General features: G+C 43.6%; 1 protein-coding gene across 3 annotated transcripts in view; it reads right to left on the reverse strand.

Moving 5' to 3' along the window:
* Positions 1 to 22,398, reverse strand: part of rin1b (Ras and Rab interactor 1b) — a 31,812-nt gene that overhangs the window by 4,142 nt on the left and 5,272 nt on the right. Inside the window, exons 1-11 of one of the 3 annotated variants that reach the window (XM_047590657.1) lie at positions 21,459 to 21,501; positions 13,622 to 13,765; positions 11,740 to 11,854; positions 11,431 to 11,503; positions 10,949 to 11,040; positions 8,969 to 9,144; positions 8,533 to 8,817; positions 7,880 to 8,435; positions 3,491 to 3,799; positions 2,997 to 3,128; positions 1,568 to 1,737 (exon numbers count right to left, since the gene is read on the reverse strand). In XM_047590657.1, coding sequence (XP_047446613.1) covers positions 1,568 to 1,737; positions 2,997 to 3,128; positions 3,491 to 3,799; positions 7,880 to 8,435; positions 8,533 to 8,817; positions 8,969 to 9,144; positions 10,949 to 11,040; positions 11,431 to 11,503; positions 11,740 to 11,854; positions 13,622 to 13,765 — 2,052 coding nt within the window. In that variant the 5' untranslated portion in view covers positions 21,459 to 21,501. Of the gene's footprint in view, positions 1 to 1,567; positions 1,738 to 2,996; positions 3,129 to 3,490; positions 3,800 to 7,879; positions 8,436 to 8,532; positions 8,818 to 8,968; positions 9,145 to 10,948; positions 11,041 to 11,430; positions 11,504 to 11,739; positions 11,855 to 13,621; positions 13,766 to 17,067; positions 17,273 to 21,458; positions 21,502 to 22,398 lie in introns of those variants that run through there. The other 2 variants (XM_047590648.1, XM_047590641.1) reach the window with 2 other exon arrangements.

Here is a 22,398-nt window from a genome sequence, read left to right on the forward strand (position 1 = left end):
ATGATGATTTGTGGGAGACAATAGGTGACTGTGGCTCAGTAAATAGAGAGGTTAGCGGTTCCATCCCCAGAATGTGCCACATGGTGAAGTGTCCTTGAGCAAAGCACTGAACCTCTGTGACTGGAAAGCACTTTGAGTACCAATAGGTAGAAAAGCACAAGACCATTTACCATTTACCAGTAGACAATAGTCTGAATTACCGAGCTAATGAATGCTAACTAAGAGGAGTGCTAACATGAGAGAACCTGACTGCAGACGTCTCAATACTAACGTAACAGAATAATCTCCTGGTCAAACTCCACTTCTGAAAAGTTATATGCTGACTCCACAACCCAATTTCCCCCTGACTCCTGAACATCACTTATTCCGAACAGGCGGACAAATATTCACCGCGGTCACATGAGAAAAGGCAGCATTTTGATAGGATGTTTTTCTTTTTCTCAAATACGAATAATTTTAAAACACACGTTATCCGTGCCTTTCCGAATACCGTATTCGGGTTTGGCTCCACCCCTAATAGAAAGACACCCAGTTTTGCACATAAAAAGCAAGCAAACAGTTTCAAGGTGTCATGTCAAGGTGTCCAGGAGTACAGTGGCCACAGTAAATGTGAAAGGAAAAAACGTTTGGGATCACCAGGAGTTTTGCCATCTCATCAGAAACTGAAATGAAACAACTGGGCCCCTGATCATGTACAGGCAACCAGGGAGTCAAAGCTCCCTCTAGCAGAGCTTCAGAAGTCCAGGCTCACCAGGAGGACATCCATCTCAGCAGGACACAGTCATCCAGGCATCATGATCGACCAAGCTAGATGAAATCCAAGACATATGACCAACTTCATTTAAAGGCCGGCCTGATGGGACAAAACTATTTGGGCTGGACGAAAGTTCCTTAAGGAAAACTTGACCTGAAACTGGATCAACCGTTCACATTTCAGCACCAATGTGACCCGCAGTGTCCAGTCAAGATGACAGAGTAGTTTTGGGACAAGTCTCTGACTCCCTTTAGGTGGTCCGGCCAAAGCCAAGCGTTATACTAATACACAGTACATCCATGGAGAAGCCTGAAGATGATAGTTCACAGACGCGTCTCATCAAATCTGACAAAGCTTTAGATGAACTGCCAGGAAACATGAAATGAACTAAAATAAACTTACCCAAGGAGCTTCCAAAACGTACTAAACTGAGGATGAATGGATCTGAATAGCCTGCATGAATGACTGGGAATTTTTATTGTTTTCACCATATTGAATTTTCCTGTGGAGACAGACCACGCTGTCTTTTTCTGTATTTTATAGTCTTTGATTCACACTCAGCTTCCTGCACCATTTAGTTTTGCTTCTTCAAATAATCTTATGGCATTCAGACGGTCGTGTTGAAAATATCCCTTCGAATTGTCTCGCTGCATAATAAACAACTGTTACACACATCCATCAGCATTTCACACAGGGCAAGTTTGTGCGAAAGCTATAGATGGAATTACTCCACAACAAACCTACATGTATGTAATGCTGCCAGTGTTATCGAGGTGGTGGTGTAGTACTACAATGCAACCAACTGGTGCCTACTTGGCTCTGCTGATTCTCTTTTTGTCTCTGGGCCTCTCGGCTCCGTCTGCAGCTCCACTCCTTCAGAGCATCCTGCACCTCCTGTGTCACAAAGCCTGAAAACGACTGCTCCCTTTCCAGGCTCTGGATCAGACACAGGCTGGCATACACACTGGTCAGGTAGTAGCCACCTGCAGGCAAAAAAAAAAAAAAAAAAAAGAGTAGGAGGAGAGAAATATTGTATGAAACGTAACTTTTGTTATTTACTCCCTAAATGCAAAAGAATCAATAGTCAATGTAACTAGTAACAGTTTAAACTATGCATTTTTTGTTAGTGACAAAACAGGCACGATATACAAAACAAGGATTACAAAATAAGAATAATGGCAGTAAAATGTGCAACCCCTACCCTCCCCATATTTCTCTTTTGTTGTTTTCCTCGTCCACCATCCCACACATTCAATGCCTTTAATCCCATCCATTTGACACTTTTCACCCCTTTCATCCCATTCTCTCGACCCCTTTCATCCCATCCCCTCAACCCCTTTTTATCCCAGCCCATCCACTAAACCCCTTTTTATCCCATTCCCTCTGATCCTGCTCATCCCATCCCCTCTAACCCCTTTCATCCCATCCCCTCAACCCCTTTTCATCCCATCCCCCCCGACCCTGCTTATCCCACCCTCTTGACCCCTTTTCATCCCATCCCCTCTAACCCCTTTCATCCCAGCCCATCCACTAAACCTCTTTTTATCCCATCCCCTCTAACCCTTTCCTCCCATCCCCTCAACCCCTTTTGATCCCAGCCCACCAGCTGAACCCCCTTTCCTCCCATCCCCCCTGACCCTGCTTATCCCACTCTCTCTGGCCCTTTTCGTCCCATCCCCTCTAACCCCTTTCATCCCATCCCCTCTAACCCCTTTCATCCCATCCCCTCAACCCCTTTTCGTCCCATCCCCTCTGACCCTTTTCATCCTATCCCCTCTGACCCTTTTCATCCTATCCTCTCAACCCCTTTTTCATTCCATCCCCTCTGACCTTGCTCAGCCCCTCTCCTCTTACACTTTTCATCCCATACCCTTTGACCCTTCTCATCCCTCCATCGATTTCTCTCACGACCTGTCTACCAATAAACCTTTTTGCATCAATAATGCATTTTCTCTGTCAGTAAATAAACTAATTCAAATATTTGCCAGACTGACAAACTCACAGAAAGTAGAGATTGAAGATTTTAGCATTTAGCTGCTCTAGGGAAGAGATCATAGAGACCAAAGCAGAGATAATAGGAACATAGGAGATGTGTCAGGTGAGCCCACACCTGATACATCTACCTGCTGATCTTCAAGGGGTTCAACTATTCCCGCATGAGAAGGCTGTCTCATTTTTTATAAACATGTTCTGTCACAAGTACATTTAGGAACACAGGTAGCATTTAGGGTTTAGGTCATACCCTCCCCTCCCAGCCAGGAGGGCTCGAGCAGCTCCATCATGTACTCCACCTCTATCAGGATATGAGGTCTATTGCATTCCACAATAACGTAAGACAACGACGGCAGGAAGTCGTCCCAGCTCACTTCTTGTCCTGCAAAGAAAACAAGGGAACGACAGCAAGTGAAAGAGACTGCCGTCATATACTTTTGTAACATCGGAGGTGACTATTTGAATAGAGCTATTAATACAGCATATTGTAGTGATGTATGAGTTGCCATAATTATGCCCAATATACAGCTGCACTGACGTAGCAGTGCACAATAGAAGACAGGTTGTGCTACTGCTTCCACAGTCTGAAATGTGGAACTTTCACAGAGAAGACTTTAGGTTAAAACTACATCATGTTTATGGATGTGTAGTTTAGTTGGTCATCCTCTTTCTCTTTAGTCAAGACCCTGAGAGTTAAATGCTGAACTGATCACATTTTGACCATGCAGTATGAAGGAGTCTCACCATGTAAGGACCCCATGGCCTTGTGGACACACTTGCACACTTGCAGCAGCAGCAGCACCTTGTCGATGGGTGAGTGTGTCCGCTGCATCAGTGCCAGCTTCTGCTTCACCCTCTCCACCTCTCTGCTGTCAGGAACGCCCGTCCTGACTCCGAGCTGCTCCATGGCCACGTCCCCTTTCAGGTGCAGCATGTTCTGGATGAGACGATGGCTCGAGCCGTCCTGACTGTGCAAAGCCATCAGGGCTTTCTCAAGGTGAGACTTCAGAGGCCTGAGCACACAGGAGAACATGGCCCGCTCCAACGCCAGGTCTGCGGACAGAGGGAGGGTTTCAGTGTTTGGGGTGAAAGTGAAAACTGCTCTGGTAAAATGATACGCTAGAGAAGAACTAATTCTATGGGTTTTATTTATATGGGCCATTTGCAGGTGGAGAAACGTGTCTACATATCTTGAAGCACTGGCAAGACGCCCAGAAAGGTATGCTGATCACTGCAGGAGACTTAATAGAACTGCAACAATGAACCATGCCTTCGGAGCAACTCAATATTTTTAAATAAATAAAGCAGAAAATGGAAGACTTTGTTCAGTTTTGTTCTTTCCTGCATGTAGCGGCACCTACTGAAATTACACAGCTGTACTGGGGATTTCAATTGGATTGTTTTGGACTGAAATTGGATTTTGCCATTTCACAACTGGGTACAAATAGAATATAAGCCTACACAAGCAACATAATATTTTACACTTTAAATCATCCACGGAGCAGTTGTGTCATTTAGAAGTTTGCAGTGTCTCGTTCCTTTCTCTTCTTTCAGATTTACAGTGTGTAGAGGTTATTAACTGTAACTGCATTATTCTCCATTAAACCTGATTTATTATATCATTATATTAAATTAAGTTTAATAAAAAGTTCCCTTCCCTTCCCTTATTAAAAAGTTGAATCGACATCACACATTTCTGACAGAGAAAAGGATGACTGTACAGAATTAGTCCACATCATGTAAAACCAGCTAAGTCTACTTTTAGGATTATAACGGAGCATAATCCAAATAATTCCTCATACTCTTCTACTTTGAAGCTCACTGTACAAAAAGCCACTGTTTTACAGATTTAAATACATGCATGTGCAGATCATCCTTGCAGGGTGGGCCCAGAATCAGTTGTTAGGCCTGTTTATTCACCTCCTTGATCAGTGTCAGGGGTCCAGGTACATCAAGATTCTCAGCATTTGTGATTTATACAGCTCAGGAACCTTTTTATGTAACTAAGTAGCGTCATGTTTACTGTGATCATGAACTGAACATCTTTGGTAAGGTCTGAGTTCACAAGACCTTTTGCTGACATTTTCAGAGATGGTGTAGGTGGATGGTAATTTAAGATATTTTAACTTATTGTACAGTTTCTTTGTAATTTTGTGGAATATCTAACATAAATACTTTTGTTCACAGCTTGATCCTTTCATTATGCTTTCGCATTTCCTGCATTATGTTAGCTTGTTAAACTTGTTAGCTCATTAGCTTGCTAAACTGTTCTCATTAGCTCGTTAGCTTGCTAAACTGTTCTCTTTAGCTTGTTAGCTTGCTAAACGGTTCCTGATGACTCGTTAGCTCGCTAAACTGTTCTCGTTAGCTTGCTAAACGGTTCCTGATGACTCGTTAGCTCGCTAAACTGTTCTCGTTAGCTTGCTAAACGGTTCCTGATGACTCGTTAGCTCGCTAAACTGTTCTCGTTAGCTTGTTAGCTTGCAAAACTGTTCCTGATGACTCGTTAGCTTGCTAAACTGTTCTCGTTAGCTCATTAGCTTTCTAAACTGTTCTCGTTAGCTCGTTAGCTTGCTAGACTGTTAGTCTCTGTGGTTTCTATACACCAGCGGCTGCCTCAATGCATTATTCTCATGACTTACTGCCAATGTTACCACTTGAGCCTTTTGTGCGCAAGAAATACTTGTTGAGGTCACACAAGTTCCATTTCAAGGCATTTAAGCAGCATTTATATCCAGCAGCTATTAGTTTTTCTTTGGATCAGTAACCTTAGAGGTCACAGAAATATTTTAAGAAGATCCACAATTGAAAAACAAAACAAAATATTTATTTCTGTCAGTTTTGGCAGATCCCGGGTCAAATTTGAACTTCTTTTGACTAAACCCTATCCTAAACCTTGCAAGCTACAAGGTCTTCACAATTTTATTTGTCTTCACATTAAGTAGAGTACACTTGAACTTAAATAAGTCTGTTTTTAAGCTCTGCCAGGCTGTTTCCATTTGTTTTCAGTATTCATGCTAATCTAGACAATAATGATCTTGCCCCCCCTTAACACTACCGAATGAACAAATGGATCAAATGCAGAAAAATAATTTATCCATGTGGGATCGATATAGTATAAATTATTATTATATCCATCTGAATGTTAAACTGCTCTTTTAAAACCTGTTGCCTTAACGTAGCCCATGAAGAGCCAAGCGTTCAGAGATACGGGGTTCTTCTCTTTGGCCCGGCAACAGTGATATTTAATACTCATGCACAGTACACATGCATGCTCTCACACGTGGAAACGCACTCTGTGATGCTCCAGCAGTCAGTGGGCAGTCCTGACTAAGTGGGTAACTATTCACCAGTGTACACTGTTTTCCTCTCATCATCAACATCCCCCTCTTCCTCCTCTCCACGTTTCCCTGCCGTGTAATACACCAGCATCCCCCCTTCATCTACCTTACTATATCACTCCCCCTCGTGATCAATCATTCACACCCTTCAGCCTCTGTTTTCCTACCACCCTCTCTGCTCACTCCCAGCGCCCCTGTCTATCTGCTAGCAGCTCTGGAGAGTTCAATGTAATGTGATTACAGCTCTGCCAAATACTGCTACGTCTGTAAGAGCTGACTTGTTTCAGCTGTTCCTAGCAGGCCTGTAACAGATTACATTTTCAAAGTAACCTGCCTATTTCCATCCCTCCCTCCCTCCCACCCTCCCCTGAATCGTGCTGCTCTTCAAGTGAGCGTGGGACTGTGATATCTTTTTATGATAAACGAGGGGGAGAAAAAAAAATGCAAATGCCTCCCACCGACGCACAGCGAGATAAATCAGAATCGCAGGGAGGAAAGAGGGAAGGAAGGGAGGACGGAAGGAAGGGAGGGAGGGAGGACGGAAGGCAGCGGCCGACCACTCTCGCCCGAAGCCTCGGCACAGCCAGGCAACCGCCGCACATTTACACACCTGCACACCAGCCACACACAAGGCAGTTCAAGGAAGAAAAACCTACGCACAGGACTGCGTCAAAGGACCTGACTACAATCCCTCCCAAGTAACACCCTGCCACGTCTTTACAACAATCACGCCCTGAATGTGGCGGACGTGAGCGCAGGGCTTTCCTAATACCGGTTTCTTAATAGCAGAGACAATATGAGCTACAATGAATGAGGCGCTACCCCTCCCCACGCAAACTACTTTGTGTTGACAGTGCCTTTCAGTGGCGCCTGGGCAGCCCACCATTTATCAGAAAAGGCTGTCTGTTTCCATAGACCTGCGTCCTCTGGCACCGCGTCTATTGAATCACATGTTTTTCTAATAGTACACTTTCTTTTTTTTTTTTCCCTCTCTCCTCCAGCCCCCTTCCTGCAATCACCGTCTCCTCCCTTTGATGCGATAAACTGATCACGCATTCATATGAGAAATTCACAAGGTTGGGGAGGTTGAGCTCAGACCAGCACAGTCAGCTAAACTCAATCAAATCAGTGCAACGTTGCGGGTGAAATGTAAAGAAATTAGATGCTGTAAAATTACGTTTTTTTTTAAAAGTGTTATTAATATGAGTTATAACTGTAATATAAACCTAGAATTACTGCTTTGTGGTTGTATGCCGCCACCAACCAACCAACAGTTTACGTTCACGTTAAAATTTCACAGTTATGTCTCAGCTTATCCTGTCTGTGGGAAATTTTGTCATGCTTGGTCAAAAACCTATTTTGAGAGGTCACAGTGATTATGACCCTTGACCCCTAAAATGAAATTGTTTAATCCATGGGAGTGCATGTCTGTGCCAAATGGAGGCACAGATACTGTAAAAGGAAATATAACACGCCCTGCTGTGAGTTATAAAAGTCCTACAAAAATACATATAGAGGGCAATATAAATGGCTTGTTACTTACATGTGAGGCTGTAATAGCTAAAGTGAACCATGATAATGTGGTTGATAACTCCAAAAATTAATTTGTCATCAGTGTTGCTACTTTGTTGTCGTCTTTTGTTCCATAAAATTTCAACAAATTAAAACAATGTGTAACTACAAACTGCTCCAGTCCACTTAGCTGATGATAAAAGTCACAGTTCAAACAATAAGTTCTATAAAACTGTGCGCAATAAATCTGCGCTGACATGTTTACCAGATTTCCGTTTACCTTTCTCGTTCTCTGGCACCAGGGTTTCAATGGGAGGCTCCAGCTCGCCGCTGTCCAGCAGGCAGCACTTAGCCTGGGACAGGAACAGGCGCAGACCCTGCAGAAGCTGCACGGAGGTCACGCGCGGCGAGGACGACGACGACGAGGAGGCGGTCAGCGATTTCAGCGCGTCCCTCTGCTCCAGGAGGAAGTCCTGAACCATGCCCCCGAAGATCGAGCGCCTGTCCCTGGACAGCTCCTCCACCAGCCGAGTGAGCCGCTTGTCCGGGGCGAAGAAGCACACGAACGCCTCGCTCATGCGGTGCAGCCCGCCGCGGCCTCGGGAGCGGACCAGCGGCGGGCGCTGGTAGGTGTGCGTTTGGGTCTGGGCCATGCTTTCTGGATCCGAATCTGAGTCATTGTCCTCGTCCATACTGCTGAAGGAGCTGCTGCTGTCGAGCTCGGCCAAGGACGGAGCCGGGCGGCGCTCCAGGGCCAGAACGGCCACCTCGATACCTGGCTCCTCGGCTTGAGCTGACGGCTGGTCCTTTGGAGGCTCCTCCACCTTGGCAGACGTCTTAAGCAATAGAGAAGCCGTCATCTTACATGACAACTGAATGACTCACGCACTGACTTGAGACCGACAGTGAAGTAAAGATCCTAACGGTTATTACCTGCGGCACATAGACAGACATCATGTCGTCTTCCTCTGCAGACCCAGGTGACACGGCAGGGGTTCTCCTCAGGACGCCTGCCCCGGGGTGAACTCTCCTCTGCGGGTTGATGTCTGCTTTGCGCAACCTTTCTGACCCACCAGGTTGCTCCACTGACGGGGGAGGTGAGTAGGAACCGACCCCCTCCAGGGACAGGTTCATGGAGGATTCAGAGAGCCGGAGCCTCATGCTGCGCTTGAAGCGGTGCCGTTTGTTGGAGGCACTGTGGTTCGCGAGCTGTGGCTGCTGCAGGAATGAAATAAAGCAGATTCAAAACTGTACCTTACCATAGTCGAAGAATGTGTCTTCACCTGATATTTTTCTACTGATCATCATCGTCAGTCCTCTCTAACGGTTTCAGTGAAGGTGGCTTAACCTCAGACCTTTCATTACTAACCTTGCTAACCTCCAGCTGTAGGAAGAGCGGGTTGATGAAGCAGAGTTTGCCTTGTTTGCCTCGGGTCAGCAGGGAACATCGGTCCTGAGCTGTCTGGCTGTGGCTGCTGCTGGTCGATGCAGCTGGCTCCATCGGACCGTTTTGGATGTCCGAAGCACTCGGTGAACTCCAGAAGTCTAGTTGGAAATAGAAGAAAAAGGAGAATGCTTTGATATTTAGATTTTAATTTAAGGTTCTCAAAATTCTGATATGAACTCAACAAACCCATACCGCAATATAACAATATAAAACAATATGAAATACTTCATCTAAAGTCTGAGACGGCGCTTCGCCTTTGGGTGATCTTTGTAGCTGTGCAAACATTTGAATTAAATTAAAACTTTTATTTTTTTCTCGTTTAAAGAACTAAAAGGGAAAGAAGAAAGACAGTATTCAAGTGACACAACACACACACACACACACACACACACACAATATTTCTCTACTGTGAGCTGAATAAAGCAGACTGCAGAGTCTGCAGAGCCATGATGAGATAGAGTCTGGCTATCATTTTTAGCCAAGAAGTCGCACCTCTCTCTTCACTACAACAGTACATGTTACTGTGTTAAAGCTGGCAGCCACTACTTTAGCCAGTTCCTAGTTTACTCTCTCACGTTTGCAACTTTTCTTTTCTGTCAGTGATTTCGTCCTGGAAATATGTTTTGAACTCACATACTGAACATCAATTCCGCTATTTCTCTCTCAGCCATGACTGCAGATCCGTGAGGCTGTAAGGAGCTAAAGGCTAACCTCGGCATGCTAACATTCAGATGTTATGCAGCTGTATGCTGCATTCAAATGGCTTTCAATTGGTGACGTACTCCGCAGGGAGCGAGAAATGTGTTCTTGTTCTCGAGGTGGCAAGAGCAAGAACAAAGAAACTAATGGTCCATTCCCTTAAGTGATAGGTTTGTTCTTTGTTCTTGCAATTCGCACTTCTTGTTTGGGTTCTTGCAGCTGGTTCTTGACCTCCACACATCAGCAGGGCAGAACTTTTTCCTTGTGTAGCGTCCAGCAACTATTCTGTGACTGCTCAGAAATTGAGAAGGTCTCCCTCATCTCCCACAGTGCTTAGCGCATGTTACATATGCTGCAGTTTGAGGGCCCTATGAGAACTTCCTCAGAGTTCAGCTCTTGAGTTTCTAGTGATGTATAAATTCTCTGACCATAAGGACCTAAGTTCTTGCTCTCACAGCCCTTGGAGCAAGAACGCAACAATTAACAAACACAACAGTCAGCAAGCCAGTGAGTAACTTGAGTAACTTGATGTTGGAAAGGCAAAAAGCATAATGAAAGGATGAGGTGGTTGGGAGCACGACTGCATTTTGAGGCTGCAACATTTACCAGTTAATGCATACGTTCATTAGGTACTCTAGAGAAAACAAATGCATCCCAACGTAACAGTCCTGAACTAAATCCTCCTTCGTGGCTGTTATGATGCTCAGTTTGTGTTGAAACGTTTCAAGTGCCAATTCAACTGCTGTAGTAGGATGTAGTTTGTGGTGCCTAGCCCACTGACTGATATGGCGTCAAAATAATAGAGCCACAGCGTCCAAGATAAAAACACAGTTGAATCACCAGCAGTTATTTCAAACAAATTCTGATTATAACCTTCATGAGGCTAAGACTTAGGGCAGGACTGTTGAATCGTTACTGAAGAGTGTACATATTAGCATGCTAAAATTATCTGGGGGTAGGAATATGGTTAGTTTTGATAACGCTAAATGAAAACTATTAGGATCACAAAATGTGTCTAATGATCGTCCTGATATTCACTGGCAGTCCAGTTAGACCAGTACTTTACCCACTGACCTATTTCAATAAGCATCATAATACTAGCACAGCTAATAAAACAACCTTAGAAGGGTAACAAGTATAGTTTGGGGGTAATTCAGAGTAGCTGATTAGTTTTGGAAGTGAATGAGATCACCAGTGACTGACCTTGTCCCATGTGCGAGATGGCCTCCAGCTGCCTGTGTGTCGAAGCGTTAGCAATAGCCTCTGGTAGCTGTAGCGGGAAAGGCAGCACATCCCTGCAGATGGACAAAATTATAACCCAAGCTCATGTGTGGCCAAAGATTTCAGCAATGCATGACTTATGCACAAGGACACTTGTAAAAAATTCCCACCAGACTTTGGACCCTAGCTGCAAACATTTGTTCCCATTCAGTCATAAAAAGAGAGGTGAGCCACTGATGTCGTAAGAGGTTCATCCCAAAGATGCTGGAGCTCTGGGCTTTTTGCCAGTGGAGATGACTGTTATGTTGAAACAGGATATCCCTAAACTTTAACCACAAAGTTGCAAGCATGCTGTTGTGCATTATTAACTGCTCCCCTATTTAAGGAATCCTAAACATAAAACCTCAACCAAATTGTTCACATGCTCTTGGTCATGCTGTGCACCACTTAATATGACACATTACCTGCTGATGCAGTAGAAGGCTACCAGTCGACACAAGTCAGGGAAGCTGAGTGCTGAGCTCTCCAAGGCGAATGCTAGTTATAGAACAGACAGAGTGTGATTGGCAGCTTTGGAGGCTGTGGGACATTTTTTAAAATTTAACAGGAAATACGGCAGCGGCAAATATTTTCGAGGACCCATCTTATCTGAGTAACATCACTTCACCCAATAAGTGTGTGAACTGCTGTACAGCAAAAACGCTGACTAGAAGAGTGTACCGCTGTAGCTGCAGGGGGATAACACATGCTAATCCAGCTTGTTTTATACTCACTGGAGTCCTCCTCACAGATGAAGCACTCCTTAATGGAGGAGGCACTTCTGTCCGCTGTCACTCTCAAACACAGCACCTTCCTCTGGCTGGAGCTGCATTTACGCACTAAAAAAGTCTGGTTAGAATGTCAGAAAAGGGAGTTAATGTCTAGGTACAGTGTGTTTTCTCTTCGTGTACTTCAAGGCGAGCAACTGGCACAATGCTAAGCTAGCATGGGCCCCTGGTAGCGCACATAAAACCTTACATTGTCATCATGTATATATTTTTGCACAACAGAATTATCCAAAAAAGATGCAACATGTTGTAAGTTTTTAAAGGTGGTGGTAGGTGTTTCTTCGAACTCAGCAAGCTCCCAGCTCTTTATTTATCATTGTGATTTCTTGTGTATGTGTATTATCCAAATGTTTGGACAAGGTTAAGATCCATCACAGTTTGTACACAGTGTGACGTTTTTGAGGGGCGGGGCTTAACTGGAGGCAAAAGATCTCAAACACTATAGCCTGTTTTTCAACGGACTGTTTGGCAAGAATGGATGAAGAAAACACACATTTTATAGAATACACCAGGGGTCGGCAACCTTTTGGATCCGTTTCCCACAGAAAAGAAAACACTGGAAGCCACAAAACCGCTTTGACATCTAAAATGAAGATAACACTGCATATATCGTTTTTACCTCTATGCTAGGCCTATAGTGTGTTGCATTTGTGAAATGAAACAACTGCTATAGAGAAAACGAAATTATGCATTATGCACACATAACAGGGATTTATCCGTGGTTGGCTTACCTGGGGTCGAAAAGTCCAATAAATAGCGGACTGGACCTGCCGGTAGGTGTTGCACGTCGGCAGTTGTGACGTAAATTTTGAGCGACAAAAAATTAAATTATTTTATTTTAATGTTACAAGATAATCGTCAATTCAAATTTAGAATTATATTTAAAAAACTAACGCACTAAAATAAAAAATACATTTTAATTGAATACTCGACAGCAACTAGTAAATGTGCTGCAATGCACTGTGGGAGTCCAGTGTTTTTTGGTTGTTTGATGTTACAAACGTGAGTGTGGTGTGGCGTTCAGTGTCATTCAGTTGTTGTGTAGTTCTCGCTCGTTCACTGATGAGTGACTAGTTGCCGCTATTCTTGGGTAGTTAGTTAGCGTGAAAAGTGAACGGCTTTGATCAGTGTCCTTGCTCCGCACCGCTCGCTGCAGAGAGTCGCAACAGAGGAACGAAAGAGCCGCATGCGGCTCCGGAGCCGCGGGTTGCCGACCCCTGGAATATACTAATACACTCATTCTCCGAGACTGTGAGTGTTGTAAAAGTGTAAAAGTTGACTCGACTGTTGGGACTATATTCACCCACCCCTACACTCTCACTGACTGGATGGACGATTTGACCAAAGGAGGACACAGAGGGGACCAAATCTGGTCTGTCTTTATCAAGTGAAGCCTCTCCATCAAAGATATTACGAGAAGTAAGTGGAACCAATGTGGAGGGTAACTTCTGCTTGGACACCCCTGAAACACACAACTAATGTTTGCGTGAGCTCTCGGTTAGCATTAGCATGTATCAAGAATAAATACTCCAAATAGTGATTAACATAATGTTATTTCAGTCACAATTTAGTCAAACCCATAACATTAGGCTGAAAATGTAAACAAGTTATTGATGATTATCACATTCAACTAAAGTTGTCTACGACTGGCCAAGTTATATTTCGGTTTTGGCACCCGGCGACATTTTCCCGGTTAACTGTAATAGTGTTCGCCTCCAGCTAACCTTGTGACGGCACAAAGACTTGAAGGCCATGAAGGGGTCTATAATGTACTCCTGTATCTTTTTCTAATAATGCAATCAGATTAATGTGATGGATTGCTCCTCACCCCAATGGGCTCTCTGAGCAGGATGTAGACAGCAGAGTCTTGGTTGAGTGACAGCTGCAGCCACACAGGATGTGTGAGCAGCAGGCGATCAAGGACGCTGAACGCCCGCTGAGAGCCTCGCTGGGTACTGCCCACCTCCTGCATCTGCAACACAGAGGTGTAGTCGTACAAAAACATCAGATGAGCTGATCCTGCCAATTATTTCTGCCTCACACACCGAGTGTTTTTTAACTGACGGAAGGCTTTTTGCAGAATCCCAAAAATGAGGTGCGATACCAAACAGGGACGTTTCTTTGCCTTTACCGGAAATGATCTGATCTCTGCTTGTCCATAAAAATGTTACCGTTATCGCTGATGTCAACTGTTTATTCTTACAGATAAGCCTTATCCTCATCTGGAAAATGAACTGGTTCATGTTCATGGTTCATTCTACCTGAGGGGGTTCGTTTGAGAGGAAAGACTCGAGCATGTGGACTCACTTGCCGGTTCATTAGATACACCAGTGAAAATCAATGCATTGTAATATCACAGTCCTGCACTAAATGTTTGTATTATTTTGACATCCCCTTACTTTGGTGTTTTACTGCACCACCAACTACATCCAAGATCATACAGTTAAGTTCAGATTTCCAAGTAAATTGAACATTATTATAGTCATGAAGCAAAGATTTTGTGCAGTACTGTCATATTAAAACATTCATTTTCACTAGTGTACCTACTATTTTGGCAAGTGAGTGTAGACTTGCCATGTAACACAGTGTGATATTAGTCATATTGAGAACATGGAAGTTGGACACGTTGACTTCTTATTTGTTGTTTTGTTGATGTCACTAATCTCTATGTGATCATATCAACCCCATGCTCATCTTAATATACTCATCTCGTAGCTGTGGCTTTAACTTTTATCAAACTTCAGTTCAAAGTTCCTAAACATTTATAGCCGCTTTACATCCTTCTGTTCATTCTCCAATCTGCCAAAGTGTCGCTCTGTGCTTGAAATGCCGCACACCTCTCCTCCTTCTGTCTCCACCAAAACAACAGAAACGGCAAATAATCTCGAGGACGTATTACTTTGCGCACAGATGCCCCTCCACGTGTACCGCAAATGACAATAACTCAGTTTGAACCGCGCGTTTTTGCTTATTTCTGGCTCTTTAACGTTAGCGTTCAATCACAGATTTACTTTCTCTCAGAACGGCTTGCTGCTGGATGTCACACTGTGTGGGCTGCCGGCGAACGCTTGCGAGCGTAGCAGCAGATGGTTCCCATGGCAACCTGGGCCTACACATCCTACCAGGCATTCCCACTCAGTGAAACACCCTTTCTCTGACAAGTTGGAGGTGCGCGTGCACGCGTGCCGGCACCCAAACTCATTTCTACTGTACGCGCACGCCAACATGAACACACACTTGCACTCGCTGCTTGCTTAAAGGTGACAGGTTTTCCGGGGTGAGGAGGTGTTTTATTTAAAGGAAGTTTTCTTTTTTTTTCTTTTTCCGATATGACATCACTTCACTTCGAAATATAAAAAAATAAAAATAAAAATGATGCCATTAACAATCTGCGCTCAGATGCAGCGACCTGTTGTATTACTGTTGTATTAGAAGAAGCATTTTGGATATTGTTTCCATTCAATAACACATTTGAATTTTTCACATTATTCATCAGCTCCTGTCACCTGTTACATAACCCTCCCCCTGAGGTTATCTCTGAGCCAGTCTGTTCCCTGTAGGACCATTAACTGTGAGCGATAAACACCACTTGAGGTTAGAATTCAAGCGAAGGAGATATCAGTCAAATCAAAAGGGTCGAAATTATATAATAATCACAGGTTAGTGCTGACGGCTGCAAGACGTAGGCAAAAGAAATCCTCCTGAACTTTCCAATGGCAAGAATGAACAGTTTTCAAAATCCCAAAGAGCAGTTTAAGACTCATGCAGTGCTCTGTGTTTGTTAAGTGCAGAGCTTTTCATTTAGATAAAAGTCTGATGAGGTAATGCAAGGTTGGGTGAGGGTATTGCAATAATAATATGTTTCCATTATTATGAACTGTGTGTCTGTAGCCACATTTCCAGGGGAAAAATATTTACTGCTGTCATAATCGCTATAAACAGATATCTGGATGGGAATGCAGAAAGCATTAGTCAATCAGAAACTGCTGCTAATGCAAACCAAACTTTTGCAGCATCACTTTAACAGCATTTAACCACAATTGGCTTTTGTTATGAAGTGGACAATTAATGTGTTTGTCAGTGATTTTAGCATGTTCTGCTGCTGTTCAGCAAGTTTTATTTTGAATAGTTAGCCCTAGTATTGTAAACTAGGGCTATTGTACTAGGGTAGGGGGCAGGGGACCCCTACACTGATGGAGAGATTAATTAGGGACCTCCTACCTACTATATCTGTTCTGTATCAAACTTGGCGTAGTGCTTATGATATATATTATTATCCTTTTGCATTCAATATTAAGCTATTCAGATAATACACAAGTGCAACCGCTGTAAACATAAACTACTGTAAAATACCTCTATATACCATGGACTGTTAGCTTCTCTTCTGCTAATATTGGGAACTGAATAGGCTCTTGGCTGTGAAATATGTGACCTTGTGATTGGCTCAGCAGTGATATAGGGCGGAGCCTACTGTGTACAGGGGGCTTAGATTGACAGGTCTCGGCTAGTGTGGCGCTCTGTGTGAAACTGTGCGCTGTTGAGACGGCTCCTGTATCTGAGCTGAATAAGTGAAGTGTTGACTGAAGGATAACGATTTCTGCTTCCATTTATTCCTCTACTAAGGCACGTTGGATTCATGTTGATGTGTATTTAAAGAAATTTAACTTTGTGGGGGAAAATTTTAAAACAAATAAAAAATGGCGAATCAACCAAAGACTTTGCGACCCCCCTGCAGTATCTCTGTGGATCCCCTATGGGTCACGGACCCCCTGTTGAAGACCTATGGACTAGGGCTAACTAGCACAAGATAGGGCTCATGAAGTTTTGTATTATTAACTCATGCTAGCTAGCTGCAGTTCAAAGAATTTGTTGCCAACACTAATCCTTTTATTATACCACACATTTTGGATTGTTAAAATAGGGGCAGGCAAAGGTAAAACAAACCTCCATCAAGTGTCATAGGGGTGACTTCCCACCAAAACCTGCTCTTGCTGGCTTGAAATTCAAAGTTTGGTTTGAAATTACAGCAAATCCACAACAGTACATTTTCCACCGTTAGCTTTGTGCAGAACCTTGACAAGTGTAGCAACGGTCAGTTAAATAAATAAGTCAGGCATCCACTTTTAAACTTCAAAACAAACACATATCTCATGCACATCACAAATCAACAAACATAATCACGTTCAAATTACAAACTGACACGAAGGTGTGCTAAAAAAAATAAAAAATACTGTGTGCGTGCATGTGTGACTCTGAGTGGGCTTGCAGAGTCACCTCATTGTATATCCGGAGCCAACCACCACGCAGATCCACAGTCCGCTGACCCAACCACACACAAGGCTACAAGAGATGTAGAGAGCGAGGAGAAAAAAAAATACAGAGTAAGACCCAAGAGTTTCACTAGCCATTTCCAGGTCCGCCTTACATAAAATGCAACGCTGCCCACACACACAGAAAGACTTATGTAATTCCCTCAGAGAAAGAGAGACACGCAGAGAGGGAGAAACAGAGGAGAAAGATAAAAGATAAAATGCCAAGACTGAAAATTAAAGCTGGATAAGGAAATGGCAGCTTCGGCTGGCCCGCAGCACTGCAGCTCAGGCTGGCAGACTGGAAATGTAATAAGCAGGAGACGTACACTGTATATTTAACAAGGTGTTTTGGCACCTGGGGGCAGCAGCAGGAACCCAGCAGGAGAGAGAAGAAAGTCTGATGCTGCTGAACGCTACGAGTACTTAACAAGATGAAGAGACGGTTAGGCCAAGGCTTGTCTGAAGGGGGATGGTGGGAGTAGTGGGAGGAAAAGGAGTGCTGAGCATGGCAGGGAGAATCTGTCGGGAGTTGTAGAGGAGTTTGGGAGAAGACTGAATTATTATTCGCTCCTCTGGGAGACAGGCTCAGTGGAGGGAGTTGGGCCCGTACGGTCAAAACCGGAGTGAGGGTTGCAGCGGCTGTTAAATGGGTATTTTGGAAAGGAAACATCAGATTTGATTGTGCTAATGTTGACGGACTGCTACAGAAAACCTGACTACTTTACACATTTCATGTAAGAGATGAGAAATTTGGAGGCATGACCGCAACACTGAGCAGAAGACTGGACCGACCAATGTGCTGGATGACAGAGTGATGACTCAAACACTTACAAAAGAAAACACAGCAGGTGCTATAGGTGTCAGTGTTGGACTATGCTTTCCACATTCCAGCCAAGCTAGTTGTACCTAGCTTTTGAGGGCACATGTACGAGGGACTCGTCAATTTAATTTCCTTAACAGACAACATCAGCACCCCACCCGTCACTCACTGCACTTAAATAAAGATCCGGTTCAAGTGAAAAAGAGGGCGTTAAGGTCGGAATTAAGTTACAAAACAAAAACACTGATACGTTTTTTAGGAGAACAGTGTGGGACGAAAGAGATCATTGACAATGAGCAGCTGCTCAGCAAGAGCCTCGGCTTCACGCAGATGGACAACATCATGCCGTCCAGATTTGCCGGACGCAGTTTGTCCGCCTCCAGAGCTGCGTCCTCTCCGGCTGCAGAACAGCACAGTGGCGCCCCCAAGGGATGGACCTTGTTTGAAGACTCCACAGCATGTCCAAGAGCTCTGTTGTGTCAGTCTCAAAGGAGCTTCAAGTCTGTAGATCTACATGTCTACCAGTCCTTGGTAAGGTTGGTAACGTTCTTCTTCTTGACTTAGAACCTTTTCTGTTCCTCCAGGGAGTTGAGTTTTGGACTTTTTCTGGTCATGTTTGGTTTTCCTTGATTCCTGTTTTACTTTGAAGTGGTTCCTTACCTTGCATCTTAGTAGTAGTTGTACTTCCAGTCTCTGTCTTTGTCCTATGATTGTTTGCTCGTCCTAAATTAACCTCACCTGTGTCTTGTTCCCTCACCCCACTACTCTTTGTCAGGTTGTCCGTTCCCTTATACCTGTTGTGCTCATCTGATGTTCTTCCCTTTTTGTTCCCTTTTTTTCTGTTTGTGTTTCCTTGTTCTCCAGGTTTTGAGTTCTTTTTGGTTTTTGTATTATTTGGAGTACCCTGTCTCACTTGCTTCCTTATGTGTTCCACCTTCCTTGTTATACCTGAGACACTTGTCTCCCCTGGCAGTTAGAGTAATAACACAAACACTGTTGTGTACATATGAAGAATGCCTACAGACTACAGTGAACCCCAAAGGAAGTCCATCAATCACTACCTTTCTTGGACTGTAATCCATCCTCTGAATGCCCAAAAATGTTTTCTTCATCTGAAATGTTCCCCTATTGGTTTCATTTAATTCTTTTTGCCTGACAGAAATGTTAAATTTATACAACCTTGCGTTACATTCATCTTAGTCACAGTCCTAGTTGCAGTAAGACAGTCCATCTTCTGTCTTAGAATTGCCCCTTATCCAGCGTTGGTTAACTAATCACTGCTGGCTGACGCAAACCAATGTGTCGCCAGTACGTAAGCAGGGGAATGTTGCCAAAGACATTCGCATGCTTTCAATCTTTCGGTTCCTCTGTTTCATCCATCCATTTCAGAAGGGAGGAACAAATGGCTTGCGTCAATATGAAACCTTTCTGAGACACAGAAGGTAAGAACTGAAAGAAAACATTCAGGTGCTAACGTCACTCCATGGTGGAACATTAACTGTTGTTAGAGCAATATAAAAAGCAAATCTTTTTGCATACCATCCAGATTTAGCCTGGATTATTTGAAATGTAAATCAGTCTCAACCTGTTTCAAAGATTGATACCCTTTGGAAAATGATCAACAGTAACACTAAATAGACACAACTTGAACTTAATTGATGAAAAAAATCCAGTTATTGTAAATCAGTCCTGAGCTTCAATAATGTGCCTTCTCTTTTAATTAGTAAATTCCTGCATATTCCCAGAATGCATTTCTGCAGCCTCCAGGGAACACGTGATCTTATATTAAGCTGACTTTCATTCAACTCAACAGCGCTCCAATGACGTGTACGACTGTATGACCATGTTGCTGTTACTCTTCTGTGCGTCATGGCATAAAGCCCAAATGATTTGATTGACCCAGCAGATCTTTGCAGAAGCATAATTAGTTCCCAACGGAGCAACTTCAGACCAACTTTCCACCACAAAAATTTTGTGGCCGCAGGAAGTCCGGGCTGGCCTCCAGGTTATAAATTGTCTGTACAGTCCTCCACATTTTGCCAGTTATCCACAGGAAAAAAAAACTGTAACAACTCAGAGCATAACAACACAAGTCGAGGGACAGTTACAGAGACTCCAGAGACAGCAGCAGAGGGAGGATGAGGTTCTCGACAACATCTCCCCCCACGACACTGATGAAACTAAACAAGACCTCCAGACTCTGCCTCGTCAGACAAGGTGCAGCACACAGTCCTCACAAAAGTAACCTCCAGCCGACAAACAAGCAACGATAGTGACACTGAAAACAGACAGCCATGTTGTGTTCTTCGCTCGACACATCCTACATACGGTGTTTCCATCTGGAGATTTTGATAGGGAGCTATCACATAGAAGGTCTCTAGAAATTCACACATTTTAAAAATAGATCTCTAGAGAGTTTTCTTTATGTATATACAGTTTAACCTGTATGTCTTGCTTTTTACTGGTCACTGTGTACATGTATTGCAGCCGCAATATGTTTGGGGGGCTGTAACTAATAAATACAATTACACAAAGGGAAGTAATTCATTCACAAAATATGTTAAAACTTATAACTAAAATATGCTTAAACACACATCTCCTTCTGCTATGCTGAATGACTCTTACAGACACACTGACCAGAAAGCACTGGCAAAAAGTCAACCCCAAACTTTGCAAAAACTTCTGCAGCCGAGACGCAAAAGAAACGACCAAGCACGCGGTCGACACTACACCCTGCAACTTGCCACAAACTGTCAGTGACAAGCGACTGAAATAGGAAAGAAAATCAACTTTAATACATGGATCAAAATCAAAGACGAGCTTTGTGTTATTGAGCAGAACTAGCCAGCTGTTCTCAGTTTTCAGTCTTTATGCTAAGCTAAGCTAACTGTTAGCTTACTGCAAATACATATGTACTCTACAGAGCTTAAAATGCTACAGATTAGCAACAAAGTAAATTAGCATATTGTCAAATTATAGCCTATACACTATATTTAATTCATAGTTCTGCTATGCTGGACATATTGCTGTTAAGAACTGACCTGCTAAGAAGCAGGAGTCTCGACACACGCATTTTAATGAGTTCACACATTCACACATGACATTTCCCACGCTGGGAAAGTGATAAAACTCGCCGCACATTAGTAACATGGACCGTATATACAGTAGATTAGGAATCTATGAATGGATGAGGCGAAGGCAGACTCAGTGACCAATCAGCCCATTAGAAAATATTATTTCTCCCTTATTACTTCTATATATCATTTCGCCAGGTGAAATAGCAGCGCCATAACAAGGGCATGCACTAATGATGCAATTGCATGCACACGTCAAAGAAGAGAAGTGGAAGCCTGCGATCGAGTGCTTAAAGATTAAAATACAATAGCATTGCACCCATATACAAAATGGATGGCACTTTTAAAGCTTTTCTAGCTAAGACCTAAGACCTATAATTATTGAAATGCAATGACCAATAAGTAAAAAAATAAATAAATAAGAAAGAAAGAAAGACAGAAAGAGCACTGATGGCTCACATCAAAAAGGTTCTGGGTTTGAATCCATCGGCCGACTGGAGACTCTATGTGGAGTTTGCATGTTCTCGCTGTGTCTGCGTGGGTTCTCTCCGGGTACTCCGGCTTCCTCCCATCATCCAAAGACATGCTTGTTAGGTTGACTGGTGATTCTAAACTGGCCGTAGGTGTGAGTGTGAATGGTTCCCTGTCTCTCTTTGTTAGCCCTGTGACAGACTGGTGACCTGTCCAGGGTTGTACCCCGCCTCTCGCCCAATGACAGCTGGGATAGGCTCCAGCCCCACCGCCACCCCCTAGAGGACAAGCGGTTATAGAGGATGAGAATCGTAAAGAAAAAGAAAGAAAGCTCCTACAGCTTAACAACCACTTTCACAACACAACTTTTGTTAATATTTTAATGAAAGACATACAAGAACTAAGCAGGAGAACTAAAAAAATAATCGCTCATCTCTGTTAATCAACAGCCGCAAGCGCCAGTCAGTAAGATCTCTCATTTGCACAAGAGTGACCATGACGGTGGCTAAGTTTAGCCAGCAGCCCATCACTGCATGCGTAGGATGACTAATGGAACAACATAATTGCAGTGGGCTATAAGTATCCACAGGAGGCAACAGTGGGCACGGGGGCCTGCTGACTGATGACAGGTGTCCGTTTTGATGCCTGCAGCAAATGCGCCGTAGCGATGGCACTCGGGCCAGTGACAGGGAAGTGAGAGCTGTGTGCGTGCAAGCGTGTGTGTGTGTGTATGTGACGAAGTTGTACAAAGGCATACGAATGAGTCAGAAGCAACACTTGGGCTGTAGGAGAGAAGAAGGACTGTTAGCATAACTGTGAATTTTCATAATTTTAGAAGCATATCGCTTAACTCGTGTGGTGATTCAGAAGAGTGTTATCATAAATAGTGTTGTCAGACCAGAGGTGTGTGTGTGTTTAAAAGAGAGCG

Source organism: Mugil cephalus, chromosome 1 (assembly GCF_022458985.1).
Source record: "Mugil cephalus isolate CIBA_MC_2020 chromosome 1, CIBA_Mcephalus_1.1, whole genome shotgun sequence".
In the NCBI taxonomy this organism is placed as follows: Eukaryota; Metazoa; Chordata; class Actinopteri; order Mugiliformes; family Mugilidae; genus Mugil; species Mugil cephalus.